The sequence below is a fragment of the Alosa pseudoharengus genome, unplaced genomic scaffold (assembly GCF_046254945.1).
Source record: "Alosa pseudoharengus isolate Yale_2024_CS ecotype anadromous, Long Island Sound unplaced genomic scaffold, YU_APseudo_1.1 YU_APseudo_1.1_scf_1, whole genome shotgun sequence".
NCBI lineage: Eukaryota > Metazoa > Chordata > Actinopteri > Clupeiformes > Clupeidae > Alosa > Alosa pseudoharengus.
The window spans coordinates 21,996,269-22,019,015 of NW_027468564.1; the positions used below are offsets into that span (position 1 = coordinate 21,996,269).

General features: G+C 45.5%; 2 protein-coding genes across 4 annotated transcripts in view; one reads left to right on the plus strand and one right to left on the minus strand.

The window, feature by feature from the left end:
- Nucleotides 1–1,873, plus strand: part of LOC143127650 (uncharacterized) — a 33,185-nt gene extending 31,312 nt beyond the window's left edge. For both annotated transcript variants that reach the window (XM_076289305.1, XM_076289383.1), the window contains exon 2: nt 205–1,873. In XM_076289305.1, the coding sequence (XP_076145420.1) occupies nt 206–814 (609 nt within the window). In that variant the 5' untranslated portion in view covers nt 205 and the 3' untranslated portion in view covers nt 815–1,873. The remainder of the gene's footprint in view (nt 1–204) is intronic.
- A 13,656-nt stretch (nt 1,874–15,529) lies between these two features.
- Nucleotides 15,530–22,747, minus strand: part of slc5a10 (solute carrier family 5 member 10) — a 139,469-nt gene continuing 132,251 nt past the window's right edge. For both annotated transcript variants that reach the window (XM_076284496.1, XM_076284487.1), the window contains exon 15: nt 15,530–15,896. In XM_076284496.1, the coding sequence (XP_076140611.1) occupies nt 15,697–15,896 (200 nt within the window). In that variant the 3' untranslated portion in view covers nt 15,530–15,696. The remainder of the gene's footprint in view (nt 15,897–22,747) is intronic.

Below are 22,747 nucleotides of genomic sequence, written 5' to 3' on the forward strand. Positions count from 1 at the left end.
GTAGTGTGAGGACATTGTGTTTCCTCAGTGTGAAAACGTAGCTCTGATAGTTAGCCTGACAGGTGCGGTATGTGTATATCGGCATGTGTGCATTGTCTCTGCTAAGTTGCAGACAAGATGTGTGCATTCTCTAATAACAGACATGTAAAGGTGAATTTGAACCCTTAATAGATCTGTCATATTCGACCATTGTCTTTTTTACAGAATGGGAAACGCTGCCCTTACCATCCACCACCCCACCAGTCTGGAGCATGACATCCCTTACCTGGAGCATGGAAAGGTGGTGGACTCGACCACCAGCACGCTCCGCCTGGAGAAGAGTGGTGGTGCGGTAGTGGGGTGCGGAGGCCGAGTCGTCTTCAAGAAGACCGCATCTGACAGCCAGTGGACATACAGGGCTTCCGAACGGATCTCAGACTTCGAAATTGGCGACGAAATAACCGTCCTTGCATCGGACCAACCAGAGGCGGACAATCAGATAGCGGCGAGGTTTGGCATGTCGTTGTCTGAAGTGCGGGAGAGTGTGACTCTTATCAAAAGCAGGATTGGTGATTCTAGCGCCTACTCCGAGCTCTACTGCTATGTTGATTACAATGTGAAGAGCAGCGGGAGGCACGAGTGGACGAGGAACGACCTGTACCTCAAGGCTACTCACCGCTGGGCCGAGAGCTCGGAGATGGTCATCGACATCACTTTCCTGACTGAGGAGGAGAAAGAGATCGAGAAAGAAAAGCAAAAGGAGATGGCTGAAACGATGAGAAATGTGATATTTATGTTCGGAAATAATACGACTGATGTAACTAGAAAAACATGATATTTCAAACACTGTAAAAGGGTTTGAACATTCAACAACAACTGTAGTATTCTTAATATTGTAGAAAAACTAGTATTATTTTTCCTCGAGCATGAAAATAAAATGTGTGCCATAACTTTGAAACAGCAAAATGCATGCTTCATATCCAAATGTCTAGCCTATTAGAAGTTTCAGCTAAGGCTTTGAAAACACAGCAGCTAAGGCTTTGAAGACAGAGCAGCTTACTTTCTTGGCATTTTAATTTTTTGTAGTTTTGAGCTCTACAGCTCTGGGCTTGCTTGTCCTCTGAGTTCGCTATGCACCTGAAACCGGTCTTTACTACATTTGTTCTACAATATTAACTGAAATTACAGTATGTAAGTAACATACAGTAGGCAAGAGCAATGTGTTTATCAACATTTTCCTTAGCATATCGTTTCTGTTTTACAATGTTAACTGAAATTACAGTATGTAAGTAACATAGGCAAGTAGCAATGTGTTTATCAACATTTGCCTTAGCATATCGTTTCTGTTTTGTTCCGATGCTTAATGAGAACGTTACATGTCACGCAAATGACAGGAGGCCTAAACACTCTAATTGAGTACTATATGAGTTTAGCTTTTCCTGTCTAGCCCGCGGCTTACAATACTTTATCAATGTGTGGCCCGCGGCTTACAATACTTTATCAATGTGTGGCCTGCAACGGAAGTGACATTACCCAACATCGCTTACAGCACCATTAATATTCAATGAAGATCTGTCTGGACCTGTATGGGGACTAACAATACCTTTAATAGTCTATTCAGATCTGTATGGAGACTAACTATGCCTTTAATAGTCTATACAGATCTGTATGGAGACTAACTACACCTTTAATAGTCTATAAAGATCTGTATGGAGACTAACTACACCTTTAATAGTCTATAAAGATCTGTCTGGACCCGTATGGGGACTAACAGTGCCTGTTGCTGAGTCATTGGTGTTTCCATGGTGACACAGAGGTTCAGGTGTTGTTTTACCGTTTACTGTATGCTGTTTCCGTTTTGCTTGTGATACAATAAATACCTTCAACATTCTGATCCAGTCTACCTCATACAATAAATACCTTCAACATTCTGATCCAGTCTACCTCATACAATAAATACCTTCAACATTCTGATCCAGTCTACCTCATACAATAAATACCTTCAACATTCTGATCCAAACTACCTCATGAGAAACCAGTCTCAACCACTTATCCCACAGGCACTTTTGGGTCTTTTGACCATTTTTGTGAGGGTTACAAAATAAACTACCCCTCTTTTTGATAATCCGTCTCTTTGGTCTCTTAATCCATGTTTAGAGTTTATTATGGACCATAACACACACACACACACACACACACTACTATATAGAACCCAAAGTGATTCCTCTTTTGTGGCCATATTTTTAAGTCTCACCATGAGAGGGCGCTAAATATCCAAACTACATTTGGATTTTGGATTTGGGACAGGAAGTTAAGGTCAGACCTCTTTCCATTGAAACAGGAAGTTAAGGTCAGACCTCTTTCCATTGAAAAGATGAAAACCATAACACATTTAGGATCTCTCTCTCCTTTGTGTGTGTGTGTGTGTGTGTGTCAGACTTCTTTCCATTGAAGAGATTAACAAAAAATAAAAACACCATAACATATTGAGGATGTCTGTATCTGTGTGTGTGTATGTGTGTGTGTGTATCTGTGTGTGTGTGTTTGTGTGTATCTGTGTGTCTGTATCTGTGTGTGTGTGTCCCAGCATGACCAGCTGCCTCAGATGCATATCCAGCTGGTGGTCCAACCAGCTACACCAGCCATCAAGAACTGGACGTACTGTAAACCAGCAAAGACCAGCTACACCAGCTAACAGCATAAGCTGGTTTCTAGCTGTTTTTTTTTCAGCAGGGATTATATAAGAAAAACAGAATAAATAGAGATATTCAGTATGAAAATAAAGACAGGTATGTACAGTATGTACAGCTATGTGCAGTGTGGTAACAGTACCATTGTAGTGCAGATTAACATTATAAGAGTAATAAGAACACATGTATGTGCAGGATGGATAGCATGAAGAGCAGTAGAATAAGGCTATGCATGAAGAGCAGTAGAATAAGGCTATGTATGAAGAGCAGTAGAATAAGGCTATGTATGAAGAGCAGTAGAATAAGGCTATGCATGAAGAGCAGTAGAATAAGGTGTATGTATGAAGAGCAGTAGAATAGAGCAGTAGAATAAGGCTATGCATGAAGAGCAGTAGAATAAGGCTATGCATGAAGAGCAGTAGAATAAGGTGTATGTATGAAGAGCAGTAGAATAGAGCAGTAGAATAAGGCTATGCATGAAGAGCAGTAGAATAAGGCTATGTATGAAGAGCAGTAGAATAAGGCTATGCATGAAGAGCAGTAGAATAAGGCTATGTATGAAGAGCAGTAGAATAAGGTGTATGTATGAAGAGCAGTAGAATAGAGCAGTAGAATAAGGCTATGTATGAAGAGCAGTAGAATAAGGCTATGTATGAAGAGCAGTAGAATAAGGCTATGTATGAAGAGCAGTAGAATAAGGCTATGTATGAAGAGCAGTAGAATAAGGCTATGTATACGTGTGATTGCAGTATGAAGAGCAGTAGAATAACTCCTCGCCAGACTATTTACATTTTCTGAACAAGTTAATGATAGTTTTCGCTTCAAGTGTTTCAATTACAAAATAGTATTTTGTATTTGAAAATTTTATTTTAAATACATGTATTAGAAATACTGCCCATCCCTGGCAACATGGTAAAAAAGGTATTAACATTTTTCATAACTCCATGTAGGACATTTCTGTACATAAATGTAAGCACTGTGGCAGTAGTAATGCAATATTTAGAAAATGTAGGCTACTCTTGTACTCTTGATACTCAAGTACTTTTAAAAACAAGTACTTCAGTACTTTTACTTAAGTAGACATCTGACTCTTGTACTTTTACTTGTACTTGAGTAAAATTTAGCAAAGGGTATCTGTACTTTTACTCAAGTAATGAAGCTGTGTACTCTGTCCGCCTCTAATTTAATTGTTGTTATGAACTGGATATGTGATGATTCTGTGAATACTGGATATGGGGCCCCCATTGCCTGCATCTCACAAATAGTGCAATCATACAATCAATGAGAGCATGTGGTTATAAATTCTTTGATGCAACAGTTGCTTTTCAGGACCAGTGAGTGACATTTGGAGTGACTAGCTCCACTAGCAGTGCAGGTAACGAAACGTGAACTTGAAGAAGTGAAAATTGAACAATATGAACTATGAATATAGAACAACTTGAAGCTACATCTATAAGTGTGAACATGCTTAACAAAATATGGGAACAAAACATGGGAACTAAACGTGCATTACGAATATAATCAGTGGGAGCCCTGCTTGTTTCCCTGCAACAAGAAGCTTCCATCTGGGGGTGATGGAAGACAGTGACACCCTCAGTGTGTTTGAAATGTCCAGTCGATTGCGCAATTTGGTCTTAGTTGCAGTCATTGCCGAAAACCCAGCCTCGCATAGATACGTGGTGGGAAACGTTTTCAGCGCTTTTACGGCTATCTCGGGATATTCTGCTTTGGTTTTGATCCAAAAACCCGCCAGAGAGGTTTCCTTAAGACCACCGTCATTTGCAATTTTGATCAACTGCTCTTCCTCCTGCGCTGACAAGTTAGGACTATTCGGGATATTGACAAATGGGTTGCGGATCCACTCATTGGTTTGCCGTGGATCTTATGAGGATGGGAAGTAACGCTCAAACTCATTTGAAAGCGCAACAAGGTGATCGCGCACCAGCTGCGAGAGAAAGGGCCCTGCCTCAGTCTCTCCCAAAACCCCCACTACTGTTTGGAACATATCAAATACACCCCGGTCCACTCGTCGTCCCCACAAATCAAGCTTGGCTTTAAATGCAGCGACTTTCTGCCAGTTTAAAGACGTCATTCTCCCCTGGAGTGACAGGTTGAGGTCATTAAGCAGCCGAATATGTCACACAGGTAAGCGAGTTTTGACACCCAGTCCTCATCACTAAAATGTGCAGCTAACGGTGACTTTTTTTCTGTATGAAATCTCTGCAGCGGCTCTCGCAACTCAAACACTCTGCCCAGTGACCTGCTAAAGATGCTTGTTTTTTGTTGCTCATTCTAGCAGTTTAGCTAACTTCATGTGACACTACCATTCGCCAAGAACTGATCAAGTGAGCTGACCTGAGGCTGCGCAGCGCTGAAGGCAATATGGAAAAGTGTTGAAGGCGGGACAGACAGACGTAAGACAATAGACCTTGCAAAATGCAAACATGCGTGCAATCAAACAACTGCATATAGGCCTATGCCATGTAAAAACGTGACATCATTGCGAATTAAATTTAGTTTAGTTTGCATGCATTTTTTTCATGTCGTAGGCTACGGCCCGGTTAGGAATGTCCTGCGGCCCGGGACCGCTGATTTAGATGGTTGGTTGTCTCCGGGGTGCAGAGTTAGAGGGTAAGTCTCTGGGGTGCAGAGTTAGTCTCTGGGGTGCAGAGTTAGAGGGTTAGTCTCTGGGGTGCAGAGTTAGTCTCTGGGGTGCAGAGTTAGAGGGTTAGTCTCTGGGGTGCAGAGTTAGTCTCTGGGGTGCAGAGTTAGAGGGTTAGTCTCTGGGGTGCAGAGTTAGTCTCTGGGGTGCAGAGTTAGAGTTCAGTAGAGGCAGGGGGGCTGGGGGGGGCTTAGATGGTTGGTTGTCTCTGGGGTGCAGAGTAGGGGATGGGGGGGCTTAGATGGTTGGTTGTCTCTGGGGTGCAGAGTAGGGGATGGGGGGGGCTTAGATGGTTGGTTGTCTCTGGGGTGCAGAGTAGGGGATGGGGGGGCTTAGATGGTTGGTTGTCTCTGGGGTGCAGAGTAGGGGCTGGGGGGGACTTAGATGGTTGGTTGTCTCTGGGGTCGTTGGTCTAGAGTTCAGCTGCGTTTTGATGACACTACATGTGACCCAACCCACCACAGGACATTTCAAATCTGACACACTGCCTCACACACACTGCCTCACACACACTGCCGCACACACACTGAGGTAGAACGGCATTTCAAATCTGACTTTGCACACTGCCGCACACACACTGAGGTAGAACGGCATTTCAAATCTGACTTTGCACACTGCCTCACACACACTGAGGTAGAACGGCAGGGCAAAGTGTCTCGCCAGTTTTACCACCAGACAGGGTAGCCATTTTGCCAAGGCGGCTCGTTTCGGCACCAGTGTGCAGGATGGGGGAATCTGGGCGGGCGTTTTGTCCAACTCACCACAGGAGATTTAAAATCTGACTGAAAAAAGTATCAATAGCAGAGACAGCACATTACAACAATCTTCCAGTCATTTAACGCCTGCTAGAGTTGTGTGTGCGTGTGTGTGCGTCTGTGTTTGTGTGTGTGTGTATGTTTATGTGTGTGTATGTGTATATATGTGTGTGTGTCTGTGTTTGTGTGTGTGTGTGTGTGTGTATGTGTCTGCTAGAGTTGACTGCAGGTCAGAATGCCATCGGTTGTCATAAGAAATGCAGCGATAAATGAACTCATTGAGTGTCTCTCCGCATAAGCTTTTACATTATTACATTATAACTACTGTTAGCCTGTTGCTATAGTTACATAACATTTAGAAGCTGGACATTAGCCAACATACAGTAGCTTAATTTCACAAACAATCAACAATATGCAGCCCAACAAGCAAACACAGCTAAATGTAACATAATGATAATGAACTCTCACCTTTCTGGTCTACAAGTTATCCATAGTTGGTCCACGGTTATTCTTCTCGATATGAGCTAGTTAGCGATAGAGCTAGCCTGGCCATATGAGCTAGTTAGTGATAGAGCTAGCCTGGCCATATGAGCTAGTTAGTGCTAGAGCTAGCATAGCCATATGAGCTAGTTAGTGATAGAGCTAGCCTGGCCCTATAAGCTAGTTAGTGATAGAGCTAGCCTGGCCATATGAGCTAGTTAGTGATAGAGCTAGCCTAGACATATGAGCTAGTAGGTGATAGAGCTAGCCTGGCCATATGAGCTAGTGATAGAGCTAGCCTGGCCATATGAGCTAGTTAGTGATAGAGCTAGCCTGGCCATATGAGCTAGTTAGTGAATGAGCTAGCCTGGCCATATGAGCTAGTTAGTGATAGAGCTAGCCTAGCCTGGCCATATGAGCTAGTGATAGAGCTAGCCTAGCCATATGAGCTAGTTAGTGATAGAGCTAGCCTGGCCATATGAGCTAGTGATAGAGCTAGCCATATGAGCTAGTTAGTGATAGAGCTAGCCTGGCCATATGAGCTAGTTAGCGATAGAGCTAGCCTGGCCATATTCTACTCTCACACAGGTAGACTAAATTCTCTCTCCAGAAACACTTTGCTGTTGTAGCCTATAGCTTATGGACCTGGCCCAAAACCTACTGTTGTAGCCTATAGCTTATGGAACTGGCCCAAAACCTACTGCTGTAGCCTATAGCTTATGGACCTGGCCCAAAACCTACTGCTGTAGCCCAGTGGTTCTTAAACTTTTTGTCTGGCGACCCCACAAAAATGTATGGCGAGGTCTGGCGACCCCACTTTCCCCAAACCCATTCTAAGTCCTTACTCAAATACCCCCCTCAAACGTTAACAACTAAATCAAGCAAAAACTAGAAAGAAAAGTCATTTGTTTTATTTACTCCATATGAACAAGAACCGAGAAAACCAAACAATCACGATTAAACAAGTGTAGGCTGCCGCCATATCAGATCAGAGCGCTATGTGCGTAGCGCGCGCACACACAAGCACGCACACACACATACCAGCATTAGGCCTACAACGTTACATTAATTATATTTATGGCGTTAACAATAACAGTAGGCCTATTTTTTTATTTCCCTTTCTGGTTTACTATCTTTAACAATTTCAATGGGAAGGGTGGGCATGCTTCCGTGAACATAGCAAGTTAATTCTAGGAGGAATGCTGCATACGGCGACACGGAGATTTTCCTCCACGGTGCTGAGCCGACATCTGTATTTTGAGATGTCGTTTCATTTTGACAGGTTTTAAGCTCTCATTCGCCAGAACATCGCCGCAAATCACACATTGTGGGTGGTCGAGGTTATCTTTAACTTGGCAAGTGAATGCATATTTCAAAAATTCTTTCTGATAAAGCCGACGCGCCGTTTGTTCTTTTTTATTCTCACCGGCCTGTAGACTTGTCCCATCTGACGATCACGGAGGAGAAGACGTACTGGTAGATGGCACTAATGAGCTTTTGTTAAATTTTTTAAGCAGCCACCTGTCCATTTTGGCTAGTAGCCTATGTTTTTTGTTTTGTTTCACTTAACCCTTTGCAGACCGCACGTTCTAATTTCGGTACCCCAGTACCGATGACATTCAGTCTAATAACTCTGCCATACCCCAACCAATTTTATCAATGAAAACTTCCTCAAAAACGTCACATCATAGGCTTTCTGGCGATATGATTGGTTAAGGGATTTGTGGCGCGAATTACTTTTACTATGTGAAGGAAAAATCAAGAGTTGACGTCTCCCTCCACTAGAGGAAAAACAGCAGGAAGCACTATGCATCATTGATCTTCACGTCGTCTAAAGGAGAAACTACTGGATCATCTGAGGTAAAAACAAGTCTTTTTATGTTATTACTACTTGTTATCCATGTTATTACTTCAAAATCGTTTTTAAAAGTTATTTTTGCTGGTAATTACACCTTGTATGCATGGCCGTAACATAATGCGTGTGTGTGTTCACTTCAGCTGATATGACAGCTTGTATTTTAGCACACCGTAATCTTTAGTAAACTCATTATTTTCAATCATTTTTGGGGGGTTACTATATGTCAACCAAGATTACAGACCTACTAGGACTGAAACTTTAACGATTTGTTCTATTTTGAACGATGTTGCTTGCTTGTCATCTGATGATACAGAAAACTAGCTAAGTTAGGTAACGTTAGCATCAGGAGAGGCTGCAACATGTCCTGACGCGTAGTCGCGATAAAGTTCACTCCCGTGCTTCATGACTGGCAACTTTATGTCAAGTACACCTAATCGGTATTTTATTGTCAAATAAACCTTTCATTGCTTCGTAATATGTATAACACAATTTACAGTTGTTTGTAGCCAAGTTGCTTAGCTTACTTAGATAGAAACATCTGACATGAAGGACAACGTTAATGTTATGTTACCGACGTGAAGACTGTGTTGATCACCGATGGTGTAAGGATTTTATTCATTGACTGCTGTTTTCATCAATACATGACTGAAGATTTGTTAGAAATGTGTCTTAGTATTGTTTAACTTTTAGGCTGTAAGGTTGGCTGCTACGATTATGAGGTTTTTGGGTGGCTAACTATGATGGGAGCTCATACACCCAAGCCTACTCGTCGACACATAATTTTCTGGGGGTGTTTTGTCTTTACGCAACTGCAGTAGCCTATGCACGGTGTGTATGTGTATGCATACGCTGTTTAGATGTTTTCTGTCATATCTCCTGACTCATGTTCATGAATCAATGTTTGCTTGTAAGCTGGTATGCTATGTATGGTTTAGCCAAGGCAATAACACTTATAGTGAGCTCTGAGACTAATGTTACCTCTCCAAGCAATATTGGAGTCCTCCAGTGACAAAAATACTTTTAGTGAAAAGAGTCATGGTTGGTGGTGATTAAGATTATGTGGAAGTAATGTAAAATAAAACTAAACAACCTATTCACTATCAGACCTGTGATTTTTTGTTATTTTAGATGGAGGGAGAGAAGTACGTGCAACTGAGGTGAAAGCAGCCGACTGCTGATGGCAAACATGACCCCAAGGACCACAATGGCATGGACATGGGACATGGATGGGTAGTTTCTGGATGAAGAGGAAGACAATGATTTGCTAGAGGAGGAGAGTAATCTCCCGTCATCCTCAGCTGGGTAAGCATGTTTGTGTGTGTGTGTGTGTGTGTTCGCCCAACTGGGCGTATGCACATTTCTGGTTGTGATAAGAGTGTTGCTTATAACAATAATGACAGGGATTATAGTGATAATAGTTTAGATAGATAGATAGATAGATAGATAGATAGATAGATAGATAGATACTTTATTGATCCCCAAGGGGAAATTCAGGAAGTTTGCTTAGATTTGTAATTCAATTTATAATTTTCTTATCTGACAATTTCTTTATTTTGAGCTTGGTCAAGTCCCATGTCAGGTAGAAAGCATACACTTTGCCTATCCTTCTAACACAGACAGGGACACCAACTCCAGTAGCATTTACACCTCATCGTCTGCTAGGCTTAGATGGACACACACACACACACACACACACGCCACAGCTGTGACAACACACACACCACGGATCTGGTGTGAATGCGGCGTTAGTGTATCACCTTATGTGTAGGGCAAATTATATCGATAATTATATATTGTATCGAATTATATGCTGTATGGTTGTTAAATGTATTGAATTTCTCCTTTAATGTTTTAATTGTTTATATGTGTGAATGTAAATTGATGCTTTGTTATGCTATAATATGAATTGATGCTTTGTTCATCATGTTAGTTATACTGTTGTCTTGTCATTCTTGTAGTTTTAATAGTTACTGCTTGTTTGTAAACATATGTTTATGTTATTTACCTGAAGTTGTTGTTCCTGATTATTTAATGAAATTGTTAAAGACTTATCTAAATAAAATGATTTATTTCCTCTTTCGTAAACCTAACACATGTGCCAGTGTCTCTTATTCTTGTTTTCATAGTAGAATGAAGCACACGGAGAAGCAGTTACCATCTGCCTAGTCTTTATTTCAGCCTTTATCATTCCTCCCCACAATTGATTTTGCCTCTTCAGAGTACAGTAAGACATCCTATATTTAGCTATGCATCTTGTTTTTATGGTAAAACATCTTATATTTGTTACATGACCATTATATCTGTGTATTTTTGGTCAGATGTCAAACCAGGAAAGGAAAACATCCTACTCTTTAAAAATTCTACTTGTTACTGCGACTTGCAGTTATGAGTAAATTAATCATAACTTCTGAACCAAAGGTGATAAATTGATTCTGTTTCTTTCACTGAGGAGAACACAACACTGTCTATCTTTCACACACTATATCTACAATAGACATTATGTGAAAAGTAAGATTCATCTTGACAAATTTATATTTTCGTGTTTTTTGATGTTGAATTTTGAAGGTATTGTTTAAAAACAATGCGTGTTACCCTCAAACTTATTAACTATGATATGTGCCATTTTAAAGGGCTAGTTCTCCTGATTACAATGGTGGGTATATCTTATCTCTGCCATGTAGCATGGCCACACAATAAGCCTTTTTGTCTCACAAGGGCATCAAGTATGAAAAAACGGAATGTTTCATGCCGTCTGCAAAGGTCTAATAAATTTATCAGAACTTTTGAACAAAAGGTGATACATTAATTCTGTTTTCATCACTGAGTAGAGGACAAAATTGTGAATCTCACACACACTCTAAGTTTTTCTCTATCTACAACAGAAATTGGGGGGAAAATGAGATTAATCTTGACAAACTGATAGTTTTGTGTTTTTTGGGGTTGAATTTTAAAGATATTTTTAAAATAATATGTGTGTTCTCCTCAAAATTATTAATTATATTTTATACCATTTGAAAGGGCTATTTCTCCTGATTATAAAGGTGGGTAAATTATATCTCTGTCATGTAGCATAATCACACAATAAGCCTTTTTGTGCCATAAGGCCATCGAGTATGAAAAAATGGAATGTTCGGCGCGGTCTGCAAAGGGTTAAAATAGCGGGAACAAGTTGATCTGCATAGTGGGAGCAGATTGTTTCTATCAGCGGACCAGTAGCCCATATGCTGAACCAGATCTCGTTGAAAGACGAAAACATTTCTCTCTCTTCTCTTAACTGCGTGTAAATAAGAAAAAGGCAGAAAAGGCAAATATTATTTCCCGTTGTTTCACCTAATAATAATTTCAGACTGAATACAGAAAATAATTGGCGACCCCACGGAAGTTTTTGGCGACCCCATTTGGGGTCGCGACCCCTAGTTTAAGAATCACTGCTGTAGCCTATAGCTTATGGACCTGGCCCAAAACTTTGCTGCTGTAGCCTATAGCTTATGGAACTGGCCCAAAACATGCTGCTGTAGCCTATAGCTTATGGACCTGGCCCAAAACATGCTTGTTGTAGCCTATAGCTTATGGAACTGGCCCAAAACATGCTTGTTGTAGCCTGTAGCTTATGGACCTGGCCCAAAACCTAATGCTGTAGCCTATAGCTTATGGACCTGGCCCGAAACATGCTTGTTGTAACCTATAGCTTATGGACCTGGCCCAAAACTTTGCTGTTGTAGCCTATAGCTTATGGACCTGGCCCAAAACCTACTGCTGTAGCCTATAGCTTATGGACCTGGCCCAAAACATGCTTGTTGTAGCCTATAGCTTATGGAACTGGCCCAAAACAGTAGCCTATAGCTTATGGACCTGGCCCAAAACCTACTGCTGTAGCCTATAGCTTATGGACCTGGCCCAAAACCTACTGCTGTAGCCTATAGCTTATGGACCTGGCCCAAAACATGCTTGTTGTAGCCTATAGCTTATGGAACTGGCCCAAAACAGTAGCCTATAGCTTATGGACCTGGCCCAAAACCTACTGCTGTAGCCTATAGCTTATGGACCTGGCCCAAAACATGCTTGTTGTAGCCTATAGCTTATGGACCTGGGCCAAAACATGCTTGTTGTAGCCTATAGCTTATGGAACTGGCCCAAAACAGTAGCCTATAGCTTATAGACCTGGCCCAAAACCTACTGCTGTAGCCTATAGCTTATGGACCTGGCCCAAAACATGCTTGTTGTAGCCTATAGCTTATGGACCTGGCCCAAAACATGCTTGTTGTAGCCTATAGCTTATGGAACTGGCCCAAAACAGTAGCCTATAGCTTATGGACCTGGCCCAAAACCTACTGCTGTAGCCTATAGCTTATGAACCTGGCCCAAAACATGCTTGTTGTAGCCTATAGCTTATGGAACTGGCCCAAAACATGCTTGTTGTAGCCTATAGCTTATGGACCTGGCCCAAAACCTACTGCTGTAGCCTATAGCTTATGGACCTGCCCCAAAACATGCTGTTGTAGCCTATAGCTTATGGACCTGCCCCAAAACATGCTTGTTGTAGCCTATAGCTTATGGACCTGGCCCAAAACATGCTTGTTGTAGCCTATAGCTTATGGACCTGGCCCAAAACCTACTGCTGTAGCCTATAGCTTATGGACCTGGCCCAAAACATGCTGTTGTAGCCTATAGCTTATGGAATTGGCCCAAAACATGCTTGTTGTAGCCTATAGCTTATGGACCTGGCCAAAAACATGATGTTGTAGCCTATAGCTTATGGAATTGGCCCAACACTTGTGACAGCAGGCTTTACCCTTACAAACTGTCGTAGTGTAATATGCAGTTTCTGGCATCCATAAGAAAAGCAATTGTAGATGAATGGCCAACATAACTGTAGCCTTCATCTGACTCATCTTCAGGGAATAGCAGTGTTCAATAACTCTCCTTCAATAACATTCAACTTTATTTTCATACATTAATGTGATTAACAGGCTAGCCTACATGGCCATTAACATTCAACTTTATTTTCATACATTAATGTGATTAACAGGCTAGCCTACATGGCCATTAACATTCAACTTTATTTTCATACATTAATGTGATTAGCAGGCTAGCTCATATGGCTAGGCTAGCTCTATTCATACATTAATGTGATTAACAGGCTAGCTCATATGGCTAGGCTAGCTCTATTCATACATTAATGTGATTAACAGGCCTACATGGCCTACATGGCCATTAAGCACACTGTAGAGGCTTTCTGTTCATTGTGTCTCATTTTATTTTCAGCTGTCAAAAGTTATGGGGGTAAAATTGACGATGTCAAAATCACCAGTTCAGAAAATCATGCTTAGTTTGTTTCCATATGTGTGTGCGTGTGTGTGTGTTCACTGTGTGTGTGTGTGTTCACTATGTGTATGTGTGAGATAGAGTTTGTTTATGTGTGACACTTAAACACATATTTGTGTGTGTGTGTGTGTGTGTGTGCATGTGTGTTCACTATGTGTGTGTGTGTGTGTGTTCACCACTGAGCTGAGATTCAGAGCTTTGCTAATAAATAAAACCACCTGACAGCAGCTCAACTGTGTGTGTGTGTATGTGTTGGCAGCAAGGTTATGAGTCATGTCCTATAGGCACATCTGTTGACTATGTGTGTGTGTGTGAGTGTGTGTTTGTGTGTGTGTTTATGTGTGACACTTAACTTTTTTGTTGACCTGTCTTTTACTTTTATATTTGTGTGTGTGTGTGTGTTTATTTAACTGTAGGTGTGTGTGTGTGTGTGTGTGTGTGTGTGTGTGTGTGATTGTGTTTATGTAACACTTTCTCTTTGTGGGTGTGAGAGAGTGTGTGTGTGTGTATGCATGCGTATGTGTGTTTGTGTGTGTGTTAGTGTGTGTGTGCTGTGTGTATGTGTGTGTCTGTGCGTGTGTGTGTGCGTATGTGTTTGTATGTGTGTGGGGGGGTGTGGTGTGTGAATATGTGTGTGTGTTTATGTGTTTGTTTGTATGTGTGTGTATGTGTTTGTATGTGTGGGGGGTGTGTGTGTTTGTATGTGTGTGGTGTGTGCATATGTGTGTGTGTGTGCATGTGTGTGTGTGTGTGTGTGTGTGCGCATGTGTGTGTGTGTGTTTATGTGTTTGTATGTGTGTGGGGGTGTGTGGTGTGTGTGTGTGTGCGCATGTGTGTGTGTGCGCATGTGTGTGTGTGTGCGTGTGTGTGCGCATGTGTGTGTGTGTGTTTATGTGTTTGTATGTGTGTGGGGGTGTGTGGTGTGTGTGTGTGTGCGCATGTGTGTGTGTGCGCATGTGTGTGTGTGTGCGTGTGTGTGCGCATGTGTGTGTGTGTAGGTCTATGTAGGGTTGGGCAGGGAGTGGTGAACTAGTAAAGATTAAAGAGCCCCAAGGTGATGACAATGGAGTGTGTGTGTGTGTGTGTGTGTGTGTCTAGGTCTATATGTGTGTGTGTGTGTGTGTGTGTGTGTGTTTGTGTGTGTTTTACAGCTGGGATCTGATCTGGTCTCTCTCTCTCACTCTCTCTCTTTCTCACACACACACACACACACACACACACTCTCTCTCTCTCACACACACTCTTTGTCTCTCTCACACACACACTCTCTCTCCCACACAGTCACACACACACGCATGTCCAGTTAGAAACATTTATTTCAAATGAAAACTCAACAATACACAATGTCTGTGTGTGTGTGTGTGTGTTGTGGGGATTACAAACATTAAAACATCACAGCATAACAAATATCACTACATAAACCCAAATACAATATGTGTGTGTGTGTGTGCGTGCATGTATGTGTGTGTGAGTGTGTGTGTTTAAACACTGACAAATACACAGCAATATATATATTACACAGTCAACACTCTATTTTGGCATCATATTGGGTTTCAACTCTATGTGTGTGTATGTGTGTGTGTGTGTATATGTGTGTGTGTGTGTGTATATGTGTGTATGTGTATGTGTGTGTGTGCGTGTGTATGTGTGTATATGTGTGTGTGTATATGTATGTGTGTGTGTGTATGCGTGTGTATATGTGTGTGTGTGCGTGTGTATATGTGTGTGTGTATATGTGTGTGTGTGTATGTATGTGTGTGTGTGTGTGCGTGTGTATATGTGTGTGTGTGTGTGTGTGTGTGTGTGTGTGTATACACACATGTGTGTGTGTGTGTGTGTGTGAGTGTGTGTGTTATGCATAATAGGCATACAGGAAGATATTGACACACATGAGAATAATGGCATTGTGTGTGTGTGTATATGTGTGTGTGTGTGTGTGTGTGTGTGTTATGCATAATAGGCATACAGGAAGATATTGACACACATGAGAATAATGGCATTGACACAACAAAAGCGTTTCCAGAAGGGCTCCTCACGGATGCTGGGAATTGTGGGAATTGTAGTCCCAGCAGCTGCTCTGGCGGGATGAGGACTACAGAACCCAGAAGCCCTCACGCACCTGCCCCTCCTCACAGAAGCACCGGAGGCTGAGAGAGAAGGAAGGGGAGAGAGGGATGGAGAAAGAGAGAGATAGAGAGAGGGGGAGAGAGAGGGAGAGAGAGCGAGAGGGGTGGAGAGAGAGAGAGAGTGAGAGAGAGAGCGAAAGAGAGAGAGAGGGAGAGAGAAGAGAGGGGTAGAGAGAGTGAGAGAGAGAGCGAAAGAGAGAGAGAGAGAGAGAGAGAGAGAGAGAGATAGAGAGAGCGAAAGAGAGAGAGTGAGAGAGTGAAAGAGAGAGAGCGAGAGAGAGAGTGAGAGAGGGGTAAAGAGAGTGAGAGAGAGAGAGGGGTAGAGAGAGTGAGAGAGAGAGAGAGGGGTAGAGAGAGAGAGAAAGAGAGAGAGAGGGGTAGAGAGAGTGAGAGAGAGCGAAAGAGAGAGAGAGAGGGGTGGAGAGAGAGAGTGAGAGAGAGCGAAAGAGAGAGATGGAGAGAGACAGAGAGGGGTAGAGAGAGAGAGAGAGAGGGAGAGAGAGGGGTAGAGAGTGAGAGAGAGCCATAATTCATATTTTCAGTTTAATTAGTTATTCATTTAATTTCCTGTCAACATTTGATTTAGAACATTTGAATGTTTTTGAGTATGCCTTCCCTGTAGAGGTGTGTGTGTGTGTGTGGTGGAATTTCACTTGTGGACAAGTCAAAAATGTTCTTCAAAAGATTTATTGATTAACTATATACAAAAAAGAGAAAACAAGAAAGAGGCTAAATATTTCATTGTCCATTTTCAAATCCGGCGCTGCGGTCACATGTTTGAGTTACTGCGCAGCCAACCACTCCTCTCACACTGGCAAGCACTTCGGCACAGCACCCAACCACTCCTCTCACACTGGCACATAGTGCACCCAACCACTCCTCTCACATAGTGCACCCAACCACTCCTCTCACACTGGCACATAGTGCACCCAACCACTCCTCTCACATAGTGCACCCAACCACTCCTCTCACATAGTGCACCCAACCACTCCTCTCACTTCAGCACATAGTGCACCCAACCACTCCTCTCACATAGTGCACCCAACCACTCCTCTCACATAGTGCACCCAACCACTCCTCTCACACTGGCACATAGTGCACCCAACCACTCCTCTCACACTGGCACATAGTGCACCCAACCACTCCTCTCACACTGGCACATAGTGCACCCAACCACTCCTCTCACATAGTGCACCCAACCACTCCTCTCACATAGCGCACCCAACCACTCCTCTCACATAGCGCACCCAACCACTCCTCTCACACTGGCACATAGTGCACCCAACCACTCCTCTCACATAGTGCACCCAACCACTCCTCTCACATAGTGCACCCAACCACTCCCCTCACATAGTGCACCCAACCACTCCCCTCACATAGTGCACCCAACCACTCCTCTCACACTGGCACATAGTGCACCCAACCACTCCTCTCACATAGTGCACCCAACCACTCCTCTCACATAGTGCACCCAACCACTCCTCTCACATAGCGCACCCAACCACTCCTCTCACACTGGCACATAGTGCACCCAACCACTCCTCTCACATAGTGCACCCAACCACTCCTCTCACATAGTGCACCCAACCACTCCTCTCACATAGCGCACCCAACCACTCCTCTCACACTGGCACATAGTGCACCAACCACTCCTCTCACTTCAGCACATAGTGCACCCAACCACTCCTCTCACTTCAGCACATAGTGCACCCAACCACTCCTCTCACATAGTGCACCCAACCACTCCTCTCACATAGCGCACCCAACCACTCCTCTCACACTGGCACATAGTGCACCCAACCACTCCTCTCACATAGTGCACCCAACCACTCCTCTCACATAGCGCACCCAACCACTCCTCTCACATAGTGCACCCAACCACTCCTCTCACATAGCGCACCCAACCACTCCTCTCACACTGGCATATAGCGCACCCAACCACTCCTCTCACTTCAGCACATAGTGCACCCAACCACTCCTCTCACTTCAGCACATAGTGCACCCAACCACTCCTCTCACTTCAGCACATAGTGCACCCAACCACTCCTCTCACATAGTGCACCCAACCACTCCTCTCACTTCAGCACATAGTGCACCCAACCACTCCTCTCACTTCAGCACATAGTGCACCCAACCACTCCTCTCACATAGTGCACCCAACCACTCCTCTCACATAGCGCACCCAACCACTCCTCTCACATAGTGCACCCAACCACTCCTCTCACATAGCGCACCCAACCACTCCTCTCACACTGGCACATAGTGCACCCAACCACTCCTCTCACATAGTGCACCCAACCACTCCTCTCACATAGTGCACCCAACCACTCCTCTCACATAGTGCACCCAACCACTCCTCTCACTTCAGCACATAGTGCACCCAACCACTCCTCTCACATAGTGCACCCAACCACTCCTCTCACATAGTGCACCCAACCACTCCTCTCACACTGGCACATAGTGCACCCAACCACTCCTCTCACACTGGCACATAGTGCACCCAACCACTCCTCTCACACTGGCACATAGTGCACCCAACCACTCCTCTCACATAGCGCACCCAACCACTCCTCTCACATAGCGCACCCAACCACTCCTCTCACACTGGCACATAGTGCACCCAACCACTCCTCTCACATAGTGCACCCAACCACTCCTCTCACATAGTGCACCCAACCACTCCCCTCACATAGTGCACCCAACCACTCCTCTCACACTGGCACATAGTGCACCCAACCACTCCTCTCACATAGTGCACCCAACCACTCCTCTCACATAGTGCACCCAACCACTCCTCTCACATAGTGCACCCAACCACTCCTCTCACATAGCGCACCCAACCACTCCTCTCACACTGGCACATAGTGCACCCAACCACTCCTCTCACATAGTGCACCCAACCACTCCTCTCACATAGTGCACCCAACCACTCCTCTCACATAGCGCACCCAACCACTCCTCTCACACTGGCACATAGTGCACCAACCACTCCTCTCACTTCAGCACATAGTGCACCCAACCACTCCTCTCACTTCAGCACATAGTGCACCCAACCACTCCTCTCACATAGTGCACCCAACCACTCCTCTCACATAGCGCACCCAACCACTCCTCTCACATAGTGCACCCAACCACTCCTCTCACATAGCGCACCCAACCACTCCTCTCACACTGGCACATAGTGCACCCAACCACTCCTCTCACATAGTGCACCCAACCACTCCTCTCACATAGCGCACCCAACCACTCCTCTCACATAGTGCACCCAACCACTCCTCTCACATAGCGCACCCAACCACTCCTCTCACACTGGCACATAGTGCACCCAACCACTCCTCTCACTTCAGCACATAGTGCACCCAACCACTCCTCTCACTTCAGCACATAGTGCAACCAACCACTCCTCTCACTTCAGCACATAGTGCACCCAACCACTCCTCTCACTTCAGCACATAGTGCACCCAACCACTCCTCTCACTTCAGCACATAGTGCACCCAACCACTCCTCTCACATAGTGCACCCAACCACTCCTCTCACACTGGCACATAGTGCACCCAACCACTCCTCTCACATAGTGCACCCAACCACTCCTCTCACATAGCGCACCCAACCACTCCTCTCACATAGCGCACCCAACCACTCCTCTCACACTGGCACATAGTGCACCCAACCACTCCTCTCACATAGTGCACCCAACCACTCCTCTCACATAGTGCACCCAACCACTCCCCTCACATAGTGCACCCAACCACTCCCCTCACATAGTGCACCCAACCACTCCTCTCACACTGGCACATAGTGCACCCAACCACTCCTCTCACATAGTGCACCCAACCACTCCTCTCACATAGTGCACCCAACCACTCCTCTCACATAGCGCACCCAACCACTCCTCTCACACTGGCACATAGTGCACCCAACCACTCCTCTCACATAGTGCACCCAACCACTCCTCTCACATAGTGCACCCAACCACTCCTCTCACATAGCGCACCCAACCACTCCTCTCACACTGGCACATAGTGCACCAACCACTCCTCTCACTTCAGCACATAGTGCACCCAACCACTCCTCTCACTTCAGCACATAGTGCACCCAACCACTCCTCTCACATAGTGCACCCAACCACTCCTCTCACATAGCGCACCCAACCACTCCTCTCACACTGGCACATAGTGCACCCAACCACTCCTCTCACATAGTGCACCCAACCACTCCTCTCACATAGCGCACCCAACCACTCCTCTCACATAGTGCACCCAACCACTCCTCTCACATAGCGCACCCAACCACTCCTCTCACACTGGCATATAGCGCACCCAACCACTCCTCTCACTTCAGCACATAGTGCACCCAACCACTCCTCTCACTTCAGCACATAGTGCACCCAACCACTCCTCTCACTTCAGCACATAGTGCACCCAACCACTCCTCTCACATAGTGCACCCAACCACTCCTCTCACTTCAGCACATAGTGCACCCAACCACTCCTCTCACTTCAGCACATAGTGCACCCAACCACTCCTCTCACATAGTGCACCCAACCACTCCTCTCACATAGCGCACCCAACCACTCCTCTCACATAGTGCACCCAACCACTCCTCTCACATAGCGCACCCAACCACTCCTCTCACACTGGCACATAGTGCACCCAACCACTCCTCTCACATAGTGCACCCAACCACTCCTCTCACATAGTGCACCCAACCACTCCTCTCACATAGTGCACCCAACCACTCCTCTCACTTCAGCACATAGTGCACCCAACCACTCCTCTCACATAGTGCACCCAACCACTCCTCTCACATAGTGCACCCAACCACTCCTCTCACACTGGCACATAGTGCACCCAACCACTCCTCTCACACTGGCACATAGTGCACCCAACCACTCCTCTCACACTGGCACATAGTGCACCCAACCACTCCTCTCACATAGCGCACCCAACCACTCCTCTCACATAGCGCACCCAACCACTCCTCTCACACTGGCACATAGTGCACCCAACCACTCCTCTCACATAGTGCACCCAACCACTCCTCTCACATAGTGCACCCAACCACTCCCCTCACATAGTGCACCCAACCACTCCTCTCACACTGGCACATAGTGCACCCAACCACTCCTCTCACATAGTGCACCCAACCACTCCTCTCACATAGTGCACCCAACCACTCCTCTCACATAGTGCACCCAACCACTCCTCTCACATAGCGCACCCAACCACTCCTCTCACACTGGCACATAGTGCACCCAACCACTCCTCTCACATAGTGCACCCAACCACTCCTCTCACATAGTGCACCCAACCACTCCTCTCACATAGCGCACCCAACCACTCCTCTCACACTGGCACATAGTGCACCAACCACTCCTCTCACTTCAGCACATAGTGCACCCAACCACTCCTCTCACTTCAGCACATAGTGCACCCAACCACTCCTCTCACATAGTGCACCCAACCACTCCTCTCACATAGCGCACCCAACCACTCCTCTCACATAGTGCACCCAACCACTCCTCTCACATAGCGCACCCAACCACTCCTCTCACACTGGCACATAGTGCACCCAACCACTCCTCTCACATAGTGCACCCAACCACTCCTCTCACATAGCGCACCCAACCACTCCTCTCACATAGTGCACCCAACCACTCCTCTCACATAGCGCACCCAACCACTCCTCTCACACTGGCACATAGTGCACCCAACCACTCCTCTCACTTCAGCACATAGTGCACCCAACCACTCCTCTCACTTCAGCACATAGTGCACCCAACCACTCCTCTCACTTCAGCACATAGTGCACCCAACCACTCCTCTCACATAGTGCACCCAACCACTCCTCTCACTTCAGCACATAGTGCACCCAACCACTCCTCTCACTTCAGCACATAGTGCACCCAACCACTCCTCTCACATAGTGCACCCAACCACTCCTCTCACATAGTGCACCCAACCACTCCTCTCACATAGCGCACCCAACCACTCCTCTCACATAGTGCACCCAACCACTCCTCTCACATAGCGCACCCAACCACTCCTCTCACACTGGCACATAGTGCACCCAACCACTCCTCTCACATAGTGCACCCAACCACTCCTCTCACATAGTGCACCCAACCACTCCTCTCACACTGGCACATAGTACACCCAACCACTCCTCTCACACTGGCACATAGTGCACATAGTGCACCCAACCACTTCTCTCACACTGGCACATAGTGCACCCAACCACTCCTCTCACATAGCGCACCCAACCACTCCTCTCACACTGGCACATAGTGCACCCAACCACTCCTCTCACATAGTGCACCCAACCACTCCTCTCACATAGCGCACCCAACCACTCCTCTCACATAGCGCACCCAACCACTCCTCTCACATAGTGCACCCAACCACTCCTCTCACACTGGCACATAGTGCACCCAACCACTCCTCTCACATAGTGCACCCAACCACTCCTCTCACATAGCGCACCCAACCACTCCTCTCACATAGTGCACCCAACCACTCCTCTCACATAGCGCACCCAACCACTCCTCTCACACTGGCACATAGTGCACCCAACCACTCCTCTCACTTCAGCACATAGTGCACCCAACCACTCCTCTCACTTCAGCACATAGTGCACCCAACCACTCCTCTCACTTCAGCACATAGTGCACCCAACCACTCCTCTCACATAGTGCACCCAACCACTCCTCTCACTTCAGCACATAGTGCACCCAACCACTCCTCTCACTTCAGCACATAGTGCACCCAACCACTCCTCTCACATAGTGCACCCAACCACTCCTCTCACATAGTGCACCCAACCACTCCTCTCACATAGCGCACCCAACCACTCCTCTCACATAGTGCACCC